Source organism: Montipora foliosa, unplaced genomic scaffold, assembly GCF_036669935.1.
Source record: "Montipora foliosa isolate CH-2021 unplaced genomic scaffold, ASM3666993v2 scaffold_458, whole genome shotgun sequence".
In the NCBI taxonomy this organism is placed as follows: Eukaryota; Metazoa; Cnidaria; class Anthozoa; order Scleractinia; family Acroporidae; genus Montipora; species Montipora foliosa.
In genome coordinates this window covers 17,501-40,000 of record NW_027179765.1, presented here as the reverse complement: position 1 = coordinate 40,000, position 22,500 = coordinate 17,501, and the positions used below count along the sequence as shown (strand labels likewise).

The following is a 22,500-nucleotide window of genomic DNA, read 5'->3' as shown; positions in this document are numbered from 1 at the left end:
TTGGATGAGCGGCAAATTAAAGAAAGTCGAGCCGGCTGGCTGAGTCTACTTTCCTCATCCCGATCTATCTAGGAAGATCGAAAGAGACTCTGCTCGCAGGGTATTCCAGAATAATGGTTAAATATGCAAATTAATAATGGTTAAATATACAAATGGTTAAATATACAAATATACAAAAAAACAAAAAAACAAAACAAAAAACAAAAACAAAAAAACGGAATAAGTAGGTTATTCAAGTGGGATGCTAGTCTCGCTTAGGGGTAGAAATTTCAGATCTTTGTCTCAACATAGTTAATCGAGGGACTGGTTATGAAACCTTAGAACTTTCAAAAGCGAGAACAATGTTGCAATCGATGTTGAATTGACCGTGACCCTGCACAATCTTTTGTTTTCGCTTCGCACAGGTTCGCAAATAGTTGCGCATAATTTAATCGAAGAATTTGATTGGTTATCTTCTCGAAAAAAGGCATGTTTAGTGCAGGTTCAAGGTCAAAAATATGGACAAAAATATGAAACAAAGGAACTTATCCAGTTTCTTAACCATCTCCATGCATTAACTATGGTCTCAAATGGCATGTTTTGGGCAAAACGCCATCATATATATTCGTGAAAGTCTCGTTAAAGCTGTATGCGAAGAAATATAAGAATATATTCTAAATATGGTCTCTTTTAGGAGTCAAAAAAGCCAAGATCACGCCCAGATTGGTCTCCTTTACGGTGTTCAAAATTTCTGACAGAGAATGCCCCCTTCTCCTATTGCTAGATCCGCACTTGACATGCCGTGTTACAAAAAAAAACACGAAAGTGTCCATTTTTGCCTCCGCTACTCAACTGGGCTAACACAACAATGATATTTCATGAATTGGGCGCGTTGGCAAGCCAGGCCACCGTGGCATATATTTAGCACTGGAATGGAAACAAAAACATTTACACATCAACACTATATAGAGAGAAGAGCGATGCACTAGAGCCGGACACGGAAACACCTTAAAGCCAGCAGGTGGAAAAAACGCGTGGCCATTTAACCGTTGGTTAAGAGGTGTGAAAACCTGTAGGTTTCCATGGTGTTTGACGTTGGTTAGCGCTAACCATGCTTCGAGCAACCCGGGCCTGGTCATTGGGGTTTACATAACGAAAAGAAGGCTTTCGGTGGCTAATTTCTAACTCATTTGCTTGTTCCTTTGTTTAGGAATACGTCAACCTGGAGGAGCTTTTCTACGAAAATGTACTGCCATCCAGTTGCTAGAAGATCAGTGTCTCAAGGATTGATGCGCGTGGAACAATTATTAACTGGAAGAGAATTCTCGTTTTATTCCGTTGACACTTTTAATACCATAATATGAGATATTAGTGAGATACCGGCAGTGTAGGATACACCTTGAAAATGTAGTTTCTTAAGAGAATGTTATTCTCGGTTTCGCTTGTTGTTGTTGTTGAGTGTTTTTTTCCTTTCTTTAGCATAAAGAAGGAGGCCGTGCAAAACGTTTCAATTCAGGACAGTATGTCCCCAAATCGCACAGCATTATTTTTGGTTTCAGTTATTGACAAGCTTTTAAAGCGCGGGTTGCCCGTAGTCTGGTTAGCGTTGACTAGCGTTAAATACCATGGAAATTTATAAGTCTTGATACCTCTTAACCAACGGTTAGCGCCAACCAGGCTTCGAAAAACCGGCCTCAGGTTAATATTAAAGCGAGCTAATATAATTAAAGAGGAGGTGATTCCCTGGCATTGAAGAGTAAAATAATACTTTAATGAGGATTTCCAAATAATCTGCCTTACATTACTAAGAGTAAGGGATTTTGCATATTACGAGTTTCATTTTCTGCAATTATTGATTCATGACTAATTTGACTTAAATTAGGACGTATGATGATTATATGATAAGTGAATTAAATGAAATGTAGAGGAAATGTTCGATTCATTAATCTTTACCCTAAACTATCACATGTAAGGTTGTCTTTAAAAATCGTTTATTCCAAGAATCGCGTACCAATATCCACATTGCTAGATCAAACACGTCAAAATCACCATTCCATAGGTAAAAACAGTATCAAGAGGCAAAGAATGTTGCAAACGCAATATTTACTGAACCCGAAAAGCCCCTGATGCGTATAATGTATTTCTGGGGAATTAACACTTCCGTTATAAACAGTCTTGGAGAAGATTGCATTTATTGTTTTTTTTTTTTTTGTTTTAGTTTGTTTTGTTTTGTTTTGTTTTGTTTTTTCGCTCATTTTTTCCCAAGAGTTTTCGAGAATTCGGCCAGGATATCCGTAATTTCGTTCAACTGCTTCGTCTCTTTCTTCTACTTCTATTTAATTACTCTGAAAAGCTGTTGCTTCAAAACTTGAGTAAAAAGCCAGGCGTCTAATTTCAGGGTATGATGCGATCAGAGTCATAAATTGGTTTGATTTCGTAAAATAAGTCGCTTGGGCCAAATTGATGAAAACAAAAAAAATAAATAAATTTAATATTTCAGAGAATAAATGATTTTATGCAACTAGCTACACTGGTTAATGTTTGGCCCGTAAGAGTCAGGTTACATACGGGACTCTTCGTTATTAGTACTTAAATCAATGCAGGCTAGTGGTTTCGTGACGCTTTTTGTTTTATGGATCCATTTGGGTTATTCTTACAGTTATTTAACCTGGCTTGAGCCTGCGATCCAATTGAAACCCAGTACCTGGTTAGCGGTTAGCGCAGCTGACCTCGATGAGCTCGACCCTCGATATGGTCAAGTGATAGTGACATATTTCTTGGAAATCGGTCCTTCCGAGAAATGAACTAATTTCAAAATTAGCAACTCTAAGCAAAGCGAAAGAATTGGGGAACAGGCGATCAGTTTCTATATTTGTGACACAATTTCTTTTGCTTTCAAATAATATTTATTGAAACGATCGAACAGGTGGCTTAGGAACAATGGCTTTTCATAAGCGTAGCAGATTGATTATATATATGATCGGACAACTCATCATTGGAGGTAGGCAACTATAATAAGCATCGGTTTGTACTAGCTCTAATAGCTTTACAGACTTACAATTGGCGGATACGTGTTTCTAGAGAGAAAATTTAAAATTTCGCGGTGTTGAAGTTTAACACTCCAGGAGCGTTGTTGTGACTAACCGTCGTATATCGATTGCGTCTGTGTTTTGACACTGTGTCGCTGAAAGGATCATTTTAGTGAAGTTACCGTTTAGGAGGCCTTACAAAAATGCTGTTTTCTGTAGAAATATTACCGAGGTGTAGAAGACACTTTATTTGGAAATGATAAAAAATAAAATAATAGTAATAATAATAATAAATAAAAATCGGTTCCCTCTTGTGCGGCCCCTACAACATCTTCGCAGTTATTATGGAAAATCGGACCCGAACGACATTAACATGCTTCTTTCTCCAGGCCAATTGTATGGTAGTTATAGATGGTTTGCAAACAAATTCTAGACGCACAGATAACCATGATGTAGTCTACACTTGCTGGTGGACGAACAAAAGAAGCTAATGAGAAATCCTTTGATCCTTTCCACCACATGACGGAGGGGCGCCATATTTTAAACGGCCCGTTATTTCAAAATATTTAAGTGGAAGCGACTCATCAAAGCTTTCAGAGTTAGTGATTCGTTTGGTATATTTTGGTGGATGTCAACAAATAAAATACCTTTTCTATATGCTGATAGTATTTTCTAGGCTGTGCAATGAAAAATAAGATATTACTATTTTAAGGTCCGCAGAAGGCGGAAGTACCGAAATCACTTTGCCAGGCAGTTTGGATCCCCATTCCGTTGTTACGGTTAGGATTCTTATGGCGATGGGAGTAAACTGTACAATACCGAAAATGTATGAGAAGAAGAACGGACTGTAGCAGGCTTCTTTTCAATGTCTTTTTTTTTCCCCAAGTGCTAAAGTTGCGTAATAAAGATAGGGTGGATATTTTGGTAAAATTACAGTAAGTGCGTGACATCGTTTTCCGAGAAATAACACACCATTCGTAGACAAATTAAAAAGGAGTACACAATTTACACTCTTCATTTAGTAGATTTATGTCCACACTACAGCCTGGCGGTTGCCTTTTGGGCATTTTTCCAGGTCGCAGCAGTAAGAGTAAGAAGATCTCATTCAGAATTCTTATTTCACTGAGTACAAATGTGACAAGGGATCACAAGCACGCTATTGAAGAAACACGACAAGCCTGGTGATCTCTTTTCGTTGAAACAACTTCCTTATGGGTATCTGCACTTTCTGTGTGTTTTGGAAGGTGCTACATCTAAATTTGCGGATGTTTTCACCTATTGCTAAAAACAGCTCGAGCAAGGAAGTTCCTGTACACATTTATGTCACGCAAACAGAAAGCGGAAGGAATTAATTATATCTGAAACAAAAACATCTGCATTTTCTTAGAAATATTACACACGAAAAAATATCATGTTACCAGCGGTCTTCGAACAGTAATTAACCTTATATTCAGCAAGCGCAACGGGCTTTCAATTTTAGAAAAAAAGCGTAATGGTTTATCTGTTGAAGACTCAGAAGTGTATTAATCGTCGGCAGTTCTTGAAGTCTCGCAATCAATAGTGATCAGAAAGCAGAAGTAATTATATCCGAAAGAAAAACATTTCCACTTTCTTGGAAATATAAGAATATTGTTTTTGTTATGGCCTGATTCTCAATAAAACTATTATTAAGGAAGCACAGCGGACTTTTCAGTTAAAAAAAAAAAACAGCTTTATTGTTTTTTTTTTGGTTAAATTCGAAGACGCACAACAAAAGGGGTACTGCGAACTCAGACGTATTTCCGGCGGTCGTTTCTCTCCGCCGGAAATACGTCTGCGTTCGCAGGCTACAAAAGGGGTGGCTTCCTGTTCTGGTTTTGTTGGAGGTCATTCAAACAAGATTAATAAATTGCCCAAGATTGCTATCAACAACTAACAACAAAGAGACAGTCGATACCGTTAAGAGATATTTCCGGCCCGAGAAAACGAGACACTGTATTTGTCCTTGACACCAGCCCAGGGAACCTACGATACTTGAGTCGTTTTTCTCCCATGCTTGGAACAAATTTGTCAGTCAAGAATGTATAGAGTGCGTAAAATTGTGTGACACTTTATGTGAAGTTCCGTTCCGGTAATCACAAAAGGGGAGTCAAAAGAGGGACCTTCCGATGGAACATTTCTGAGAAAATAGAAACATCGAAAACAACGATTTGATGCTCAAATTTCAGGTAACGTTAAGTATAAAAGAGGGATCAAATGGCAAGGCACTCAAATCTTCCAAGCACAGGTCTTGAGTGCATTGTTATTAGAGATTGTATCAATTGATGCAAGATTATGGTAAAATATCAGAGGGACAACGTTTCATAATGGGTTTTGTTTTATTTGTGGGATGTGATTTAGTGATGATTTTAAGTAAGGAAAGTGATGCTGCTTTCTTTTTATAAGAGAGTCACAACATTTCATGTAATAGGCCATTTCCGAGTTGATGTTTGTCTCCGTTTCGAAGTGAGTCTTGGTGCTCAACTATTAAAATGGAATGAGTTTGATTTGCATAAGAATACGCAACTCATTTTCATTTGAATGGTTGTGCACCAGGACTCGCTTTGAAACCGAGGCATGCAGCAACTCGGAAATGGGCTATTTTTGATTGAAGGGTCGCAACACAACTGATTGTGTGAATGCAAGATCATGCTCAAATCTTTGGGGAACAAGAGGGGACGTTGTGTCAGTTACATCTGAGAGACGTCTTCATGGCTAGCACTGACTTTAAGCAAACAACAAAGCTGTCTTTAGTGTATGACAATCTTGACATTTTGCAATGGTTGTAGCCCAATAAAAAGTTATAGTGGATCAGCTCCGTCATCCCTGAGAGATATTTGAGTAATTGGCTTTGTATTTTTGTAACAGTTCATGCGCAACACATCACAGCAAGACAACCAAAGGCGATTGTAGAAGAAGGCCGTAATTTTACCTTTGAGTGGGATTTTCGTCTTGATTCGGGTGACAGGTTGGATCAAATTGTTTTTGGTCTTTGGGACAACGAGTTCACAAGCGTGAACTTAATGACTGTTAACAGAAAAGAAGAACCAGTCGAAAACCCCGACCTTAGACAGAACTATCCAAGCTTTGTAAACAGAGTACACTGGACTGGAGATTTTAAGTCATATGCTGCGTTTACCTTGACCAACGTGAGGCGTTCCGATAGCAAATCTTATGGATGTGAACTTGGGGTCGGAGGCTTTGGGAAAACTATTGCTTCTAAGATAACTCTTACTGTTAAGGTGAGGTTCCGTACATGTAAGAGGTTCCCAGTGGTTATTAAGAAATTAGTAGTGAAAAAGTATTAGTCATTTAAATTTTAAGATAATTACAAGATTCTCCCACAATTCTCTTAACGTTTGGTTTTGTATTAACCTGGAGGACGTTGGTGGCAAAGTAGGTAGACTGTAACTTTATTTTATGAACGATTCCCTTTGTATTAGCAACGGCAATGCAATACCTGATTGATACGCTACACAGTAACTGAAGTGTTGTTTCCAATATAGGGCCGTTTGCGTTGAGTAGATCCTAACCGCGTTCAGTTATCAGTTGAAATAGCCTCCAAAAGTATTATTAGAAAGAAGATAATTAATTGGGTGTTAAATTCTATGATGTTCCGGCAAAAACAATTCAGTATGCGTAAGCGCGAAACATGCTCTCGTTGAGGGTTTTCAATAAGAGCAAGACGCTGGTAAAATTCGGAAGCTATTTCACTTACATTTGCCGTCTTTCTTTGACTGAAAAATTACCCCCCCCCCCCCAAAAAAAAAAAAAAAATTAATTAATTAACAATAATAATAATAATAATAATAATAACAATAATAATAATAATAATAATAATAATAGTATTAAACGGATAACAATGATAAGAAGCATACGCCAAATAGTAACAATTTTACCTGCTCTACCCGAGGTGACAAGGTACCTTTCAATACATCCACGCGCTGTATAAAAGAAACATATTATTAATTTAAAAAAAAAGAATTACACCAAGACTACCCTTGATTAGAATGATTTGGCATCGGGGTTACGGTAAATGGCAAACAGCGTCAGTCTGAAGTTTGAACTTGTTTGATAAAAAGTAATTTCTTGCTTTTTAGGTACACGTATCACGTAACTTCTCAAAAGTAGAGAGACGAATTAGGATAAGAGATTTCCATGCTTTTATAATGAGATAGGACGCAACTCTTTACAACCTCTAATTTCATTGGATCCCTTTAGGACGCAGCTCTATTGTTTCACGTGTAACTCATGTTTCATGTTACTCATGTAACGCTTTCACGTTTCTCTCCGCCACGTTGGTGTACGAAAAAAGCGGATCTTTCATTAAACTTATTTTCTTCGGGCATGTACTAAAACCAGGAACACCGGAACACAGGAACACCCGGAACACCCGCAGTTTGGGTAACCCTAGGCCTAGCTAGGCCTTAAGTTGGCTTTTAGGCCTAAGGTTACCCAAATTGGGGGTTTTGGGTTACTTCCAGGGTGTTCCGGAGTGTTCCGGTGTTTCTGGTTTTAGTGCATGCCTTTTTCTTCGTGGCATGTACTAAAATCAGGAACATCAGAACACTGCAACACACCCGAACACCCTGAAAGTAACTGAAACCCCTCAATTTGGCTAACACTGGGCCTACCTAGGCCTTAATTAGTCCTAGAGTTAGCGAAATTGAGGATTTTGGGTTACTTCCAGAGTGTTCCGGAGTGTTCCGGTGTTCCGGGGTGTTGCAGGATGTTCCGGAGTGTTCCGGTGTTCCGGGGTGTTCCAGGGTGTTCCGGAGTGTTCCGGTGTTCCGGTGTTCTGGGGAGTTCCGGTGTTCCTGGTTTTAGTACATGCCTTTCTTCGTCCACCTGCCTTTGTTTCTTTTACCATTGTGACGTTATTCTCTAGAGATTTGCAAACCACCTATGCTCTCTCCTACACAGAAGCGCCCTGTGAAGTTACACTTCCCGGAATTATTTAGAGTCCCTCATGACAGAATTGTTTTACCTGGACAAGAGACTGAGTTCCATTGGGAATACAGGGTTAGCGATAAAAAGGACACCAGAGTAGTGGAATTCAGTCGGGAGACGTCCTCGCATTCCGTGGCGACTATCATTTGGAAGATACAAAGCAACGAGACTACGATAAATGCAGAGTATAGCAAACGTTTGGATGTATCATTTACCAATACTCGTCATGGTAGAGGCAGACAGTTTACTTTTAAACTTCGAAAAGTTACTATTGAGGACGCCGGGAAATATATTTTCAAAGTTTATTTTGTGGCTGACTCTCGTATGTCTGACGTGTATCTTTATGTGAAAGGTAGGTTGTGAGTTTAACAAGTTAATTAAAAGACAAGAAGCAGATAAGCCCTTTAAAGCCAACAATGGGGTTGATTAGTAATTTAGTTGTTTTGTTCCGGAAGAACATTTTAGCTCGGATGTGCAGACCGAGTTGAATATATATAAAGCCTGGTTTTCCCCAGCCTCGCAAGTACATGTACAAGCACAAGTGCAATCATAACAGCTCTCATTTTACAGGGAAAATGGCCCAGCACAAGCAGAATGATCTCATTTTTATCTTTATCTTTTGCTTGCGCTTGAGCTTGCATTCCCCTTATGTCGTGTGAAAACGAAACATGGCATAAACACAAGGACATTTAGTGCGTCTGGCGGAGTCTGGCCAATTAAAACACTCGCTCCAGATTCCCCGCGTCTCAGCATTTCAACAAAATGGCGTCTCCTTATGCTTATGCCGACATTCGTTCAATTAACATAAGCTACTTATGTTAAGTATCACTAGGGAAAACCAGGCTTAAAGCTTCATTGGTTCGCCGATGAATATGCAAGTGAATGAGGGACAAGGCAGACTTGGGTCTATTTAACCAATATAATGTGTCTTATTTACCTGTAAAACTGAAACTTTAAGTTCCTCTGCCGGGCGGACCAAAAATAGTTGACTCTGTCCTCGGGATCAGGAAGCTGAGGATCAGTGTCTTCCCGGGCGTCGGGGATTGGATCACATTAAGGGGCAGAGGTTGTAACTCGGTGCTTGCGAAGTAATTACGGTATGGGAGACTGAAGCTCTGTTGTCTATGGTTGCTGAAAGAGGCTCGCAAACGTTTCCTTTGCATTTTAAATCAATTTTGAATGTATGTGTTCTTTATCGAAAGAAAAAAAAGTTTCCCAGGAATTGGGACATAAATGAAACCATAATACGGCTCTGGATGGAATCAACCAAAAACTCGTGGGGAGGGAATACCTTGAGGCACGATATATGAAAACGGCTGAATACCGAGTCATAGACCGCTTCTGCTGGAGGAACAGGACAGCCACAACATCGGGGACCTCATCCTCTTCTCTGCTCGAATAGTGTTTGGGTTCTTTAACACCCCACAGGGAACGTTATGAACATAAAAGATATTTGTGAGACGGGGCCTACGGTTTATAGAAGACTTGAAATTGTAACCATTTCCAGATGAAATAACAGAGGCAGCACTTTATTCTCAGTTATTTTAACATCCTTACTGTTGATCAGGCCGGGACTCGAACCCGCGAACTTCCCCATGGCAGCCCGATGCTCAACCAACTTAGCTACCGGTGCGTGGCTCCGTTTCGCGCAAACGCAAAACGGTGGGCTGTTGCTTGTCATAAAAGCATGAAAATTATGCTATTCTAACTCGCTTTTCTCTTTTGAAAAGGTACTTGATACCTGCTACTAACACGCAAGAAATGAGCTTATATCAAACGAGTTTCTTTCATTTTTGGAAAAACGCAAGTTGTAGTCCGACGTTTGCCGTTTGCCGTCAACGTGATGTTTAATCTCTCCATTGACTTTAAGCGTCGCGGCTGCGGAATTCAAACACTCTAGCTCTTCTTTTTGACAGATCGTCCTAAAATAGTCGGATCACGAGAGGCTGTAGAAGAAGGCAGAGAATTATTACTTGCTTGTGAAGTGAAAGGAAATTCGACGCCGCAAATAGGCTGGTTAATAAATGAAAGACTTATTCGTCAACAAAGGGAAAAGTACCTTCATATCCAAAATGTGACGTTAACTGATGCAGGGTCTTATAAATGCTGTGCATTCTATCAACTGCGATTCTTCTTGACTCGATTCTGCAGTGTCAAAATGCCACTTCAAGTAAAATGTAAGTAAAATTGTACGGTAAATGAGGAGGAATTAATTCTTATAGCGATTCTCTTTTCGGAGCCTCCTTTAAAGCTTGTGGACTATACATTCAGCTTGATATGAAGCCTCTATCGAAAGTAACTTTGGGAATTAATGTGTGGTAAGATTTCAATAATGCATATGATCATTATTCCTTGATATCATAAAAAAACAAAACCTACGCATGCCTGAGCTCTACAACCCAGGTTCTCTCAAGGTCTGTTATGGAGAGTGCAGTCTCTCACACAATGTGTAAAAGTAATATAAGCTGGCACTCTTGTCAACGCTGGTAAAAGCAAGATTGATTAGCCACAAAACCAAGGACCAATTGGCTCCAAGAAATATGTGCTTAATTTTGTACATGGTTCTCACTTCTTTTTGGAACATTACTTTTGTTATTATTGTTTTTAATTAATAGTACCATTTTTATTGTACATAACTTTTATCCCAGTATTATCAATATCATTATCATTATCATTATCATTATTATTATCATTATCCTTATCACTACCATTATCATTGTCATTGTCATTGTCATTGTCATTTTCAGTGCCAGTGTCAGTATCATGACAATGTCAATGTCATTGTCAATGTCAACGTCAATGTCAATGTCAATTTCAATGTCAATGTCAATGTCAATGTCAATGTCATTGTCCGTGTCGCTGTCATGACAATAACAATGACAATAACATTGTCATTGTCATTGTCATTGTCAATGTCAATGTCATTGTCATTGTCACTGTCATTATCATTGTCATTGTCGTTGTCATTATCATTAAGTAGCTATTGTATAGCCAATATTTTTTAGGTTATTTTTGACAGGTATAAAAAAAAAAAAACCTAAGAATCCAAGATAACGGATCAAGTTCCTGCAATATTTTAAATATCATTACTCAATTCGTGTATTAACTTACATGGATAACGCCTTTTAGGGCCTGCGGAAAAAAAAAAAAAAAAAAAAACCTTGTCGAATCCAACATGTCTTCAGGTCACCAGCTCTATAGACAAAATTTATGTACAAAGTAGACCCAATCAGGTGGAACAAACCCCCCTCGCACCTACCTCAATTCTCATTTTAAAAGCCTGCGAAAATTCATGAGGCTTCAACAGGATCTTCCCGCATAATAAAATACATACTTTTAGTCCATGATGACAAGTCATCGGCTGACTTTCTTAATTTGTCGTGCTTCAGATGCCCCAAAGATATTTTACCCTTCGGGTACAAAGACTGTTTTATGGTGGGAAGGCCACAAAACCAAGCTTAACTGCTCCGCAGTGGGAAATCCACCGGCTCAATTTTCCTGGACTTCGGGCAATTGGGGAAGCAAAAGATCACTTGATGTAAGAAGAGGTGGCAATACCAGTGTTTTGACGATCACTTCTTCTTTGGATTTGACGAACTACACGTGTACAGCTCATAATGATATCGGTGATGAAAGCAGGTTCTTTATTGTCAAACCAATACGTGAGTATTTGATTGACATATTTTATCATCATCACAACGGTTTTCTACGTCCATGGATGCAGCTGGTTAGGTACCAGGAATCTCTTTCCACCACATTTATTGTAATACTATTCATTATGATATCTCTATTTTATAATCCTCAGTACTCATAAAATAATATAACGAGGAGACGAACAATGATAATTGTCGTGTCTTTTCCCGCGCATTTCAAATTTATCTCGATAGTTACACCCAGTTACCATGGCGAAAATTTGGACAGTTTTACGTTGATACGTAATTTTCCAAGTTGGTCTTATTTTTTGATTTCTTCCTGCGGATTTGTGCTATAGACTTGTGGCCCTTTTATTTTATTCAGTTATTGATTTATTATTATTATTTTTTATTTTTCCCTTGGCAGTGAGTATAGGGTTTGTAATAAAGGAGGATTTCAACTGTCCAGCTCGAAATTCGTGACACAAGTTGTCACCGACGTGGGATACACCAGAATTGAGATAATGATAATACTAATAATTCATAATATATATATTTTTAACACAGACCCACCAAAACCTCCAGTGATAAAAAGCCTGAAATTGTGTTACAAGACATTGAAAATCACGTGGGAAGTAGCCTCTGTTTACCAAGTCACGCCAATCACAGGTTACGTGTTAAGGATGAGCCAGGAATCAACAGAGTCAACAGAAATAAGGGTAATCCCTTTTAAGGAAAAGAGTAATTATGTCATCGTTAAAAATTTGACCGAGGGAACCAGATATCGTTTATGGCTGCATGCAATGAATGTAGCTGGACGAAGCAATGCATCGGAGGAAGAACAGGTGCATATGCTGAACGAAGGTGAGTGATAACTCTTATAACCAGGGGATATAAACCAATAGGTCATATTACAGTTTCTTAGTGACCAGCCCTTTGGGGGAAAGTGAATAGTTGACCTCGTTTAATTCAAACGTCCTTACAGTTTTTTTGTAAACATTAAAAGAGAATGATTTACATGAAAAGCAGAGAGGCTAACGTCATAAGTAGGTCAATGGCGAGAGATTTCAGTATTTGCTCATCATGTAACTGATGTTGCATACTCTAAGTAGTAAACGCTTGTACACAAACGTTTGCCTTTTTTTTTTTAACGTGGAGTATATTCTAAATTCTAGATAGACATAGCAATAGAAAATTTGATTGGTATTTTTTGGCTTCCAAATTAAAGGACAACAGCTTTATAAATAATTTATTTCGTTCAGTATTTTGTATGGAACTTGTCCCTCCCTTGATCTCTTCGAAGTCATGGCCGCCATTTTGTTTTCATCCCTCTGCAGTATAAGATAATCAGCTGACCAATGAAAGCGGGAGCAAAATGTCCTCGATTTCTGGCGATGAAATGGCCATATTTTTAACGTGGGGTTTTCTTTTACATTGATTGGTTTTGTTTTGACTTCCAAATTAAAGGGTAATTAGGATAGTGCGCTCACTCTAATTGGCCAATAGCTGTGTTTAGATGAGAGTATGGAAACACGGCTGTGACATCATACACATTTTGATTGGTTATGTATTGTCAGATGTGCGTTTTGTTTGGCTGGTAGGAAATATAAGCGCCGCTTATATTTCCTACCAGCCAAACAAAAAGCGCATCTGATAAACGGTTTATCAAGAAAATCTGTTTCAATCAAGAAGTGAAAAAAAAACAAACAAACAAAAAAACAAGAAAAAAAACAGCATTTTACTTCATTTGTCAAATTGTCTTTGAGACATAATTATTATTTTATAAACGCAATACAGGAATTTTTCCCGTGCTTCCATGCATAACCTCATCCAAACACTTGAAGGAATAGGGAGAATTCTCAACCTCTATGCAAAGCCTCGACTACGTCTCGGGTTTGCAAAATTATCTCCAATTGTCCCACCTCCCCCTCGTGTTTAGATGAGGCTATAGAAACACCGGAAACGTCCTCCATTGCATAAATAGTAACAGGCAAATGGTGGCGTAAGGCTTAGGCTAATTTAGTTATTTTTGTGCTTGAAAATGAACAAAATCATAATAGTTTAAAAACCGGAGATTAATTGAGAAAACTAACATTGGTTTCACTTATATTAGCAGAGTAGTTGGATAATAAAAATCAATTATGGTTAATAAACAATTGCAAATAATATATGTGTTTTCCGTAAGTGTGTCATCATCATAAGCACAGGTCGTATTCTTAAATTTGAAAAGATTGTTTTTTGGCACAGTTTTCAAGCATCCGAAGGCAAAAAAAAAACATTTTTTTCCCTCTGTTGGTGATACAGGTTGCCCAGGCGTACCACGAGTAAATTTCATGATCACTTACATCAATGTCACACGTTTCGAAGTCTCTTGGGATGTTCCGCATGTTGACGGTGGAGCTATAATAACTGCCTATACCTTGTGGCTGCGTGAACTGGCTACAAACCGTAGCACCCACGGCTTGTGGTTCCTGATTAACACGACAGAACCAAAATTTCCTCTTAACTTGAACTGCTGTAGGACTTACGAAATTATGGTGACAGCATGGAACAAATTTGGTCAAAGTTTCACTGACCCGGACAATGCTGCCAAAATCACTGTTTTAAGAGGTACGATGTTATTAGACTTTTTTTTCCTTTTTTTGCCGTACTCCACAAAACAACAACGTGAAGTCTCAAAACATTTAGGCTTTGACGACAACGTAAGATTGAAACCATGAACCGTTCATTTTCTATCTTGACTTTAAAACCGCTCGTACCCATCCAGTTACAGGTCAATTCATCCGTATTATTGGACGTGAACAGGGTAGAATAATCGTGAAATACAGTCGAACCTGTATATAAAGGCCACCCTCGAGACTTAACGAAACGCCCGCTTGATACAGGATCAATAAAAAAATACTCATTTGGCGTGGTCTAATGCTAATTTCAATGGCGTATCATACACAAAAAATAAATAAATAAATAAATAAAAAATTCTTCATAAAAGGCAACAATAGGACAATCAACAACTCTAAAACAAAGTTGCCAACTTTTAACTTAACTGCATAACATTCGTAACATTGTGTAAAAGTACTGTGTAACAAATAAAATTAAAATTAGTTCGACAAAATATATGATCTTACACCATCAGCCTGACCCCATTCAACAGAGAAGGAAAAGGGTTCAGAATTTCTGACCCCCTTCAACAGGGAAGGAAAAGGGTTCAGAATTTCTGACCCTATTCAACAGAGAAGTAAAAAGGGTTCAGAATTTCTGACCCTATTCAACAAAGAAGAAAAAGGGTTCAGAATTTCTGACCCCATTCAACAGAGAAGGAAAAGGGTTCAGAATTTCTGACCCCATTCAACAGAGAAGGAAAAGGGTTCAGAATTTCTGACCCCATTCAACAGAGAAGGAAAAGGGTTCAGAATTTCTGACCCCATTCAACAGAGATGGAAAAGGGTTCAGAATTTCTGACCCCCTTCAACAGAGATGGAAAAGGGTTCAGAATTTCTGACCCCATTCAACAGGAAAGGAAAAGGGTTCAGAATTTCTGACCCCATTCAACAGAAGGAACAGGGTTCAGAATTTCTGACCCCCTTCAACAGGGAAGGAAAAGGGTTCAGAATTTCTGACCCCATTCAACAGAGAAGGAAAAGGGTTCAGAATTTCTGACCCCATTCAACAGAGAAGGAAAAGGGTTCAGAATTTCTGACCCCATTCAACAGAGAAGGAAAAGGGTTCAGAATTTCTGACCCCCTTCAACAGGGAAGGAAAAGGGTTCAGAATTTCTGACCCCCTTCAACAGAGATGGAAAAGGGTTCAGAATTTCTGACCCCATTCAACAGGGAAGGAAAAGGGTTCAGAATTTCTGACCCCATTCAACAGAAGGAACAGGGTTCAGAATTTCTGACCCCCTTCAACAGGGAAGGAAAAGGGTTCAGAATTTCTGACCCTCTTCAACAGAGATGGAAAAGGGTTCAGAATTTCTGACCCCATTCAACAGGGAAGGAAAAGGATTCAGAATTTCTGACCCCATTCAACAGAAGGAAAAGGGTTCAGAATTTCTGACCCCCTTCAACAGAGAAGGAAAAGGGTTCAGAATTTCTGACCCCATTCAACAGAGAAGGAAAAGGGTTCAGAATTTCTGACCCCCTTCAACAGAGAAGGAAAAGGGTTCAGAATTTCTGACCCCATTCAACAGAGAAGGGAAAGGGTTCAGAATTTCTGACCCCCTTCACCAGGGAAGGAAAAGGGTTCAGAATTTCTGACCCCATTCAACAGAGAAGGAAAAGGGTTCAGAATTTCTGACCCCATTCAACAGAGAAGGAAAAGGGTTCAGAATTTCTGACCCCATTCAACAGAGAAGGAAAAGGGTTCAGAATTTCTGACCCCATTCAACAGAGAAGGAAAAGGGTTCAGAATTTCTGACCCCTTTCAACAGAGAAGGAAAAGGGTTCAGAATTTCTGACCCCATTTAACAGAGAAGGAAAAGGGTTCAGAATTTCTGACCCCATTCAACAGGGAAGGAAAAGGGTTCAGAATTTCTGACCCCATTCAACAGAGAAGGAAAAGGGTTCAGAATTTCTGACCCCCTTCAACAGGGAAGGAAAAGTGTTCAGAATTTCTGACCCCCTTCAACAGAGAAGGAAAAGGGTTCAGAATTTCTGACCCCCTTCAACAGGGAAGGAAAAGGGTTCAGAATTTCTGACCCCATTCAACAGAGAAGGAAAAGGGTTGAGAATTTCTGGCCCCATTTAACAGGGAAGGAAAAGTGTTCAGAATTTCTGACCCCCTTCAACAGGGAAGGAAAAGGGTTCAGAATTTCTGACCCCATTCAACAGAGAAGGAAAAGTGTTCAGAATTTCTGACCCCCTTCAACAGGGAAGGAAAAGTGTTCAGAATTTCTGACCCCCTTCAACAGAGAAGGAAAAGGGTTCAGAATTTCTGACCCCCTTCAACAGGGAAGGAAAAGGGTTCAGAATTTTTGACCCATTCAGCAGGGATACCATTATTTCCAAATTTCTGACCCAATTAACATTTAAAGAAAAGATCATTAGAATATTCCCTGGATCTGAGAAAGTTGAATTTAACTGGCCAAAAAAATGAAAGGACTTTAGATAGTGTGATTTCATAAACACAGAAGATATGAATTCCCAGTAATTTGCATGATACGATTGAAAGTGCCCCTGTGATAAAAAAGGTTGCTTCCTTTTTTCCTTCAGTTTTTGAAAGTGCTTGCTTAACACCTGACTGGAAAAATTTTGAGTTTAGATTTTTATCCAAAGGCCATTTACTGTGAGCATAAGTTTTTGATTTCACGATCTGCCAGCACTCACTTTCAAAACTGACCAATTGGACCTCAAAGGGTTGGATCAAGGGAAAAGTGGTAAACATCAAAGGCTCACTAGCTTAAAATTTCAGCGTGTGAATGCAGCTTATTATACATGCAAAGCACGAGTTTAAAAGTCTGAAAGCCCAAAACTCCTGTGCTGCATATTAATTCTGCATTCTCAAACTAGCGAGCTTTTGATATCATTTTCTCCTCGATCCAGCTCTTTCAAGAAAAACTTGGGTCACTTAGTGAATCTCTTTTTTAGTCACAGGGACACTTTAATAGTTTCCTTTATTATATAAACACCAATAAAATACCAAGTGAGCTTTTGTGCGAAAACATGATATCTTCACATGTGAAAAGATCACTGTTGCTATGGTTACATATGAAAATAGCACCTTTCCATACCTTTTGTGAAATGATTTAGTATTTCATTGGTGTTTATATAATAAATAGAATATTACGTGGCTGCTTCTATATGAAATTTGTTTTCTGGTGTTGAAAAACATTTCACTTGTTCGCGATTAGGTATCTCCACATGGCCATGTAATATCCTCTATGTTAAAAAACATTATTGCAAACATGAAATAGAATACAAAATAATTAAATTTACAAATTCAAGAAGCATCAGATAAACTCAGTCTGCAGCATTAATCCTTTAGACAAGCTTAGCCTCATAATCAAATATGTGTACCGGTACTTATAATATTACATGTATTGTCTTTGATAAGCTATCAAACAGTTTTTTCTTATTAATAGTATACACCAACAACGGTAGCATGCCACCTAATTTTTGAAAGACATTGTTTTTTTTTCCCCTGACAAACCAGGCCTTTCTGTTATAGGCAGGTACAAAAGTCCGATCAGATCAGATCAACTCGGATCACTCACTTCGGATCGACGTAAAAAATGTTGATAAGCTTAATTAAGGCCCAGAGAAATCACCGTACCCCTAACCCTAACCCTAACCCTAACCGTAACCGTAACCCTAAACCTACCGGTAACCCTAACCCCAACCCTACCTTTTTTTTAAGTTGATGATTGTGAAACCAAGTTATTTCCATTGCCGGGTAATCCTGTTATGTCATGGAACTTTGCTGAACCCTATTACATTTGTTGTGAGTAACTCCTTAACCCTTATATGATAAACCCTACTAATGGTTGCTTAAATTAACAAGGATCCTTTAACCCCTGCAAACTGAAGAAGGAATATTCTAGCCCTGAAGAAATTGCCTTCAGGGGTTCTTCAAGTAAGGTTTAGCAGATAGAACTACAGTGAACCCTATGTAAATTGTGATTATTTTTAATTTTAATTTTATTTTTATTTTAATTTGTGGTTATTTTTCACCTTAAGTGGGTTTACTATGTAAACCCTACTTAAGTTTGCTTAAATAACGGATTTTAATGTGAACCCTGAAGCCTGTACCTTGCAACCTTCCATAATCAGCAGGTAGGCTAGCCACCTTCCAGAGCTTCTTGAACTAATGTCGTTTTTAGTTTTATTTTCTCAATACACTATAATATAAACTGCTATGAATAAACACTATGTATTTCATAATTAAGTAAAGTATGATCGTCTGGGTGAGTGTACTCTTGAGAAGGACTGTTTGAGATGACATTGACTGGCGTTTCGACAACCTGAGCAGAAGACATCTTCAGAGTCACCTTTTGAGTCACCTTCTGCGAACCCTCAATACATTGAACTGTAGGTTTTTTTGTACCCCTCCCTCCCCCCCCCCCCCCTTTCCACACACATACATTTCACATTGAACCACAATATATCTTTTTTTTTTTAACAGGTTGAATCAAGGACCACTGATTGATATTGTGTTTCTGACAAAAAAGGGGAAAAAGGAAGACAAGAACAAAAAACATTACAGTGCTTAATTAGCTTGTATGGCAAAGTTCTTGGATACCCTTTCATGGCGTCTGCTAAAAAATAAGTTATGTAAATTGTCAGAAATAAATATCACAGGCATTATTTTCCTAATACATTGAACTATAGCTGATGAAGAGAAAAACTGAATTGAGTACCACTTGCCAAGTTAAATTGACTTTGTTGTCTAATGACTTCATATGTTCAAAAATTAAATGAAAAATAACAACACCCAACAAAAATAACTAACGCAAAGCAAAAAGCCAGCAAAATCTGGCATGCACTTTCTCGTGTCCACATAAAGCACAAGTTTGATATCATGTAACCTGTTTGTGACAGTAATCTAAGGCAGTGAACTAGGTCTATGTCACTCTTGTCCCACCCAGAAAATACAACATTCCTATGATCTTGTTTTGAATTGTATCGCTTGAATCAAATCATTTCTTATTCTCTCAGGGGAAACATTAAGGAAATCAAGAAGGAGGTGACAAAAGTTGAGGTTTGACCTTCTTTGACTATAGAACCAAATAACAAATGGCTGTGTACGCATATTTCACGAGCTAAGGGAATTTGATCATCTGTACGAACATTCTATGTATGCCTTGTTCCGGTAAGATGAATGGTTCAAATAAAGCAACCGGCAATGTTCTTTACCCAGTGTTATGAGACCTTGCACTACTCACATGCTATTGCGAAGCGATTCCCAGCGATCGATCGAAGTGGACAACTGCAAGTCTTCATCTGCGGGAAAGAACCGAAAAATATAAATTGAGCTTGAGATTTCCGATGGCCTAAGTGCGTTTTAATAACATATCTCAAAGCGCGGTTGACCGATCTTAGCAAAATGATCACACTAAATTAACCTCAGAACACAGAATGCAATAATCTCACTATCATTTTACCTTGACTTTGCCTCTTGAAAAAATCTCCGTTTTCCTGGCCGACATTGACTAGATTTACTACGGGAAAACCAGATCACATGGGCATTATTCCCGGGAGCTCTAGTGTCGCTTAGAGACGACCACACCGCTGAAGAGAACTCTAGGGCTCAAAAGGGATTTTTCTACAGTTTTACCTGGTAAATTCGAAAATCTAAAACTATAATACTCTTTTATCGGTACACGAGGAGTGACGAATCCTTGCCGATGACACATCGCACATGACGCTATCACGTCGCCTAGACACCACACCGCTGAAGAGAACTCTAGGGCTCAAAAGGGATTTTTCTACAGTTTTACCTGGTAAATTCGAAAATCTAAAACTATAATACTCTTTTATCGGTACACGAGGAGTGACGAATCCTTGCCGATGACACATCGCACATGACGCTATCACGTCGCCTAGACACCACACCGCTGAAGAGAACTCTAGGGCTCAAAAGGGATTTTTCTACAGTTTTACCTGGTAAATTCGAAAATCTAAAACTATAATACTCTTTCATCGGTACACGAGGAGTGACGAATCCTTGCCGATGACACATCGCACATGACGCTATCACGTCGCCTAGACACCACACCGCTGAAGAGAACTCTAGGGCTCAAAAGGGATTTTTCTACAGTTTTACCTGGTAAATTCGAAAATCTAAGACTATAATACTCTTTTATCGGTACACGAGGAGTGACGAACACACACGATCACGCATCGGAAATAATTTCCGGAAAGCGTGGTGTCTTTAAAGCTTCGCAGTCAAGGGCGGAGACCATATGTACTCTTTAATTTTACAGTGCAATTCTTTTCCACTGGACTCGGAAAAATGCGAATGACATTAGCAAAGGAACATGATTTGATCCAAGAAGGACTGCTCATTTTGATTTTTTATGGTGACGTGAAGTGCCTTTTCTCTCCACGATCTGACTGCAAGACTACAGCACGTGTGACGCAGTAAGTTTGGATAAATCACTTTTTTTGCACGTTATTGGGATTTCCACCTAAGTTTTAAACGACGAGAGCAAAATCCAGCCACCGAATCGTCTTATGTACCTGCATCAGGACTTTGGAAAAGATTGCTTCATGGCATGAATTACTTTACAAAAGCTTGGCTATTGACAATTTGACTAACTTTGAAATCAAATGTAATGTAATGTCAGAGGATAAATGACTGATGATATTTTTAAAATCCAAAACAAAAAAAAAGCAAAAAAGAAGGCTAGCTATTTTGTTCATTGTCCATTTGACTTTTTGCATCATGCAGTTTTGTCCATTGGATTGCACAATTCAATCCTTCATTTCATTTCAAACAGTTTGTGACAGATGCGGTCCAAATGATATCCCCATATAAATTCAGCCACCTACACATGCATTGCATTCTTAAACTATTGAGCCTTTGACGTCATTTTCTCCTCAATCCAGCTCTCTCAACATTTTCAAGTTAGTTATGGTAGAACATTAAATAGGAACATGCCAGGTAAAATAAACAGGTGTTGTTTTGAAGATCAAAGCTTAAAACCTGGGTCAATTACTGTTTTGTTAACTTACTTCCAAATAAAAATTGAAATTGATTTTTTGGCCATAGTAGAACTTAAAGTAATGTTTAGCAAGGGTAATTTCTGACTTGGTGTATTGCAGTTTCTCCTCATCCTTCTGATCTGGGCTTGGAACCAGCAAAATGGGTTCTTAAGGCTATTAAGCAACCATTTTGGCGGATTTAAAAACTGCTGCCATGAATACCTCTGTCGAGGGAGCAAAACAGCTCTATTCAGGCACACCTGTCAAAACTTATGGTTTACAGACAGGAATTTCCCAGCAATGTGGCTGGTATGACACCGACCAAATTCCTGGCCGGAATTTCTGTTGTTTTTTTTTTTCATATGTCAGATTACCGTTTCATTGAATAGCATGTACTTTAACATATCTTCAATTCAACATCTTTTCATAAGTTACAAACTAAATTTCAACATGGCAAATGGCTTCTTCTGCCTCATGAATAAGGGAACCACACTGGGTGAGGGCATGTTTAACCCTCTCCAGTTGTTCGGCAGAGAAGATCGAGTTCCAGTATGAATTGTCATGGGAATACTGTACCAGAAGTTCTTGCTTTGCCTTGATGGCTTTTGTCGATCTTATCCACACTTCACTGTCCCTTTTGGCAAATTCACAATTGATCCTTCCTGTTACCTGTCGTGAGAATTTTCCAGGCACTGAACTGAATGGAAAGGTTCCATCATTCACGAACATTCCCAGACCAATTTCAAAAGTGTTTTCCTGGCCATTAACTGAAATGCGTCGACCCCCAATTGTCAATTCAATTGCGTAATCCCCATCTTGTTGACTGCGACGTAAGGTAGCCGTCGGTGCATAAGCACAGACAAACGTGTTGGGAGGTATTTCTTTCAATGTGAACAATCCCACACCGGTTGATGCTCCACCGATGCCTACCACATTGCTCTGCTTGAGACAAAGATATGCCTCTCCCGTCTTAGTAGTCATATATGTACTATGGCTCTGATCACGTGATGAACTGCAAGGGAAGAAAGGGACAATTAGTTATCATTTTGTTTGTAGTCTAAAAAAAAATAGGTTTTAAATATGTTTACAAGTGTCTGAGGGTTTATCTTAGAACCAAGGAAGGTTAGGATTGTGAAATCTTAGAACACAACAAAATAGCTAGCCTCAAACATACCTTATGTCAAAACAGACTCCACATGCTGGTGGTCTTCCAGGCAGGGCCTTCGTCAAATTGTCATTGGCCTCGCTTCTAGT

At 38.8% G+C, this 22,500-nt stretch overlaps 2 protein-coding genes and 1 long non-coding RNA gene across 10 annotated transcripts in view; 2 read left to right on the top strand and 1 right to left on the bottom strand.

Moving 5' to 3' along the window:
• Positions 1 to 1,327, top strand: part of LOC137989383 (proto-oncogene tyrosine-protein kinase receptor Ret-like) — an 80,811-nt gene extending 79,484 nt beyond the window's left edge. For all 4 annotated transcript variants that reach the window (XM_068835206.1, XM_068835207.1, XM_068835208.1 and 1 more), the window contains one exon: positions 1,190 to 1,327. In XM_068835206.1, coding sequence (XP_068691307.1) covers positions 1,190 to 1,246 — 57 coding nt within the window. In that variant the 3' untranslated portion in view covers positions 1,247 to 1,327. The remainder of the gene's footprint in view (positions 1 to 1,189) is intronic.
• A 1,431-nt stretch (positions 1,328 to 2,758) lies between these two features.
• Positions 2,759 to 18,862, top strand: LOC137989382 (neuronal growth regulator 1-like). 5 transcript variants are annotated; one of them, XM_068835202.1, is made up of 8 exons: positions 2,762 to 2,980; positions 5,895 to 6,268; positions 7,950 to 8,328; positions 9,893 to 10,153; positions 11,366 to 11,638; positions 12,176 to 12,472; positions 13,913 to 14,218; positions 18,725 to 18,862. In XM_068835202.1, exons 1-8 carry the CDS (start codon positions 2,920 to 2,922, stop codon positions 18,727 to 18,729), a joined length of 1,956 nt encoding a protein of 651 aa, XP_068691303.1. In that variant the 5' UTR covers positions 2,762 to 2,919; the 3' UTR covers positions 18,730 to 18,862. The 5 variants fall into 5 exon arrangements, with proteins under 5 accessions (XP_068691301.1, XP_068691303.1, XP_068691306.1 ...); XM_068835200.1 differs by lacking the exon at positions 18,725 to 18,862 and having other exon boundaries at positions 2,759 to 2,980; positions 13,913 to 15,024; XM_068835205.1 differs by lacking the exon at positions 13,913 to 14,218 and having other exon boundaries at positions 12,176 to 12,327; positions 18,725 to 18,852.
• On the bottom strand, positions 18,705 to 19,861 carry LOC137989384 (uncharacterized). Its single transcript, XR_011120879.1, has 3 exons — positions 19,704 to 19,861; positions 19,485 to 19,542; positions 18,705 to 18,857 (listed from the first exon to the last, which is right to left on the bottom strand). It is a non-coding gene; the product is annotated as an uncharacterized lncRNA (long non-coding RNA).
• Between the last annotated feature and the right edge of the window lie 2,639 nt (positions 19,862 to 22,500).

Excerpts from the sequence above, each read along its gene's own strand:
- LOC137989382 (XM_068835200.1), top strand. The coding sequence starts at position 2,920 with ATGGCTTTTCATAAGCGTAGCAGATTGATTATATATATGATCGGACAA. Across the intron at positions 8,329-9,892 it reads CGTGTATCTTTATGTGAAAG|ATCGTCCTAAAATAGTCGGA; the intron begins GTAGGTTGTGAG and ends TCTTTTTGACAG. Across the intron at positions 12,473-13,912 it reads GGTGCATATGCTGAACGAAG|GTTGCCCAGGCGTACCACGA; the intron begins GTGAGTGATAAC and ends TTGGTGATACAG.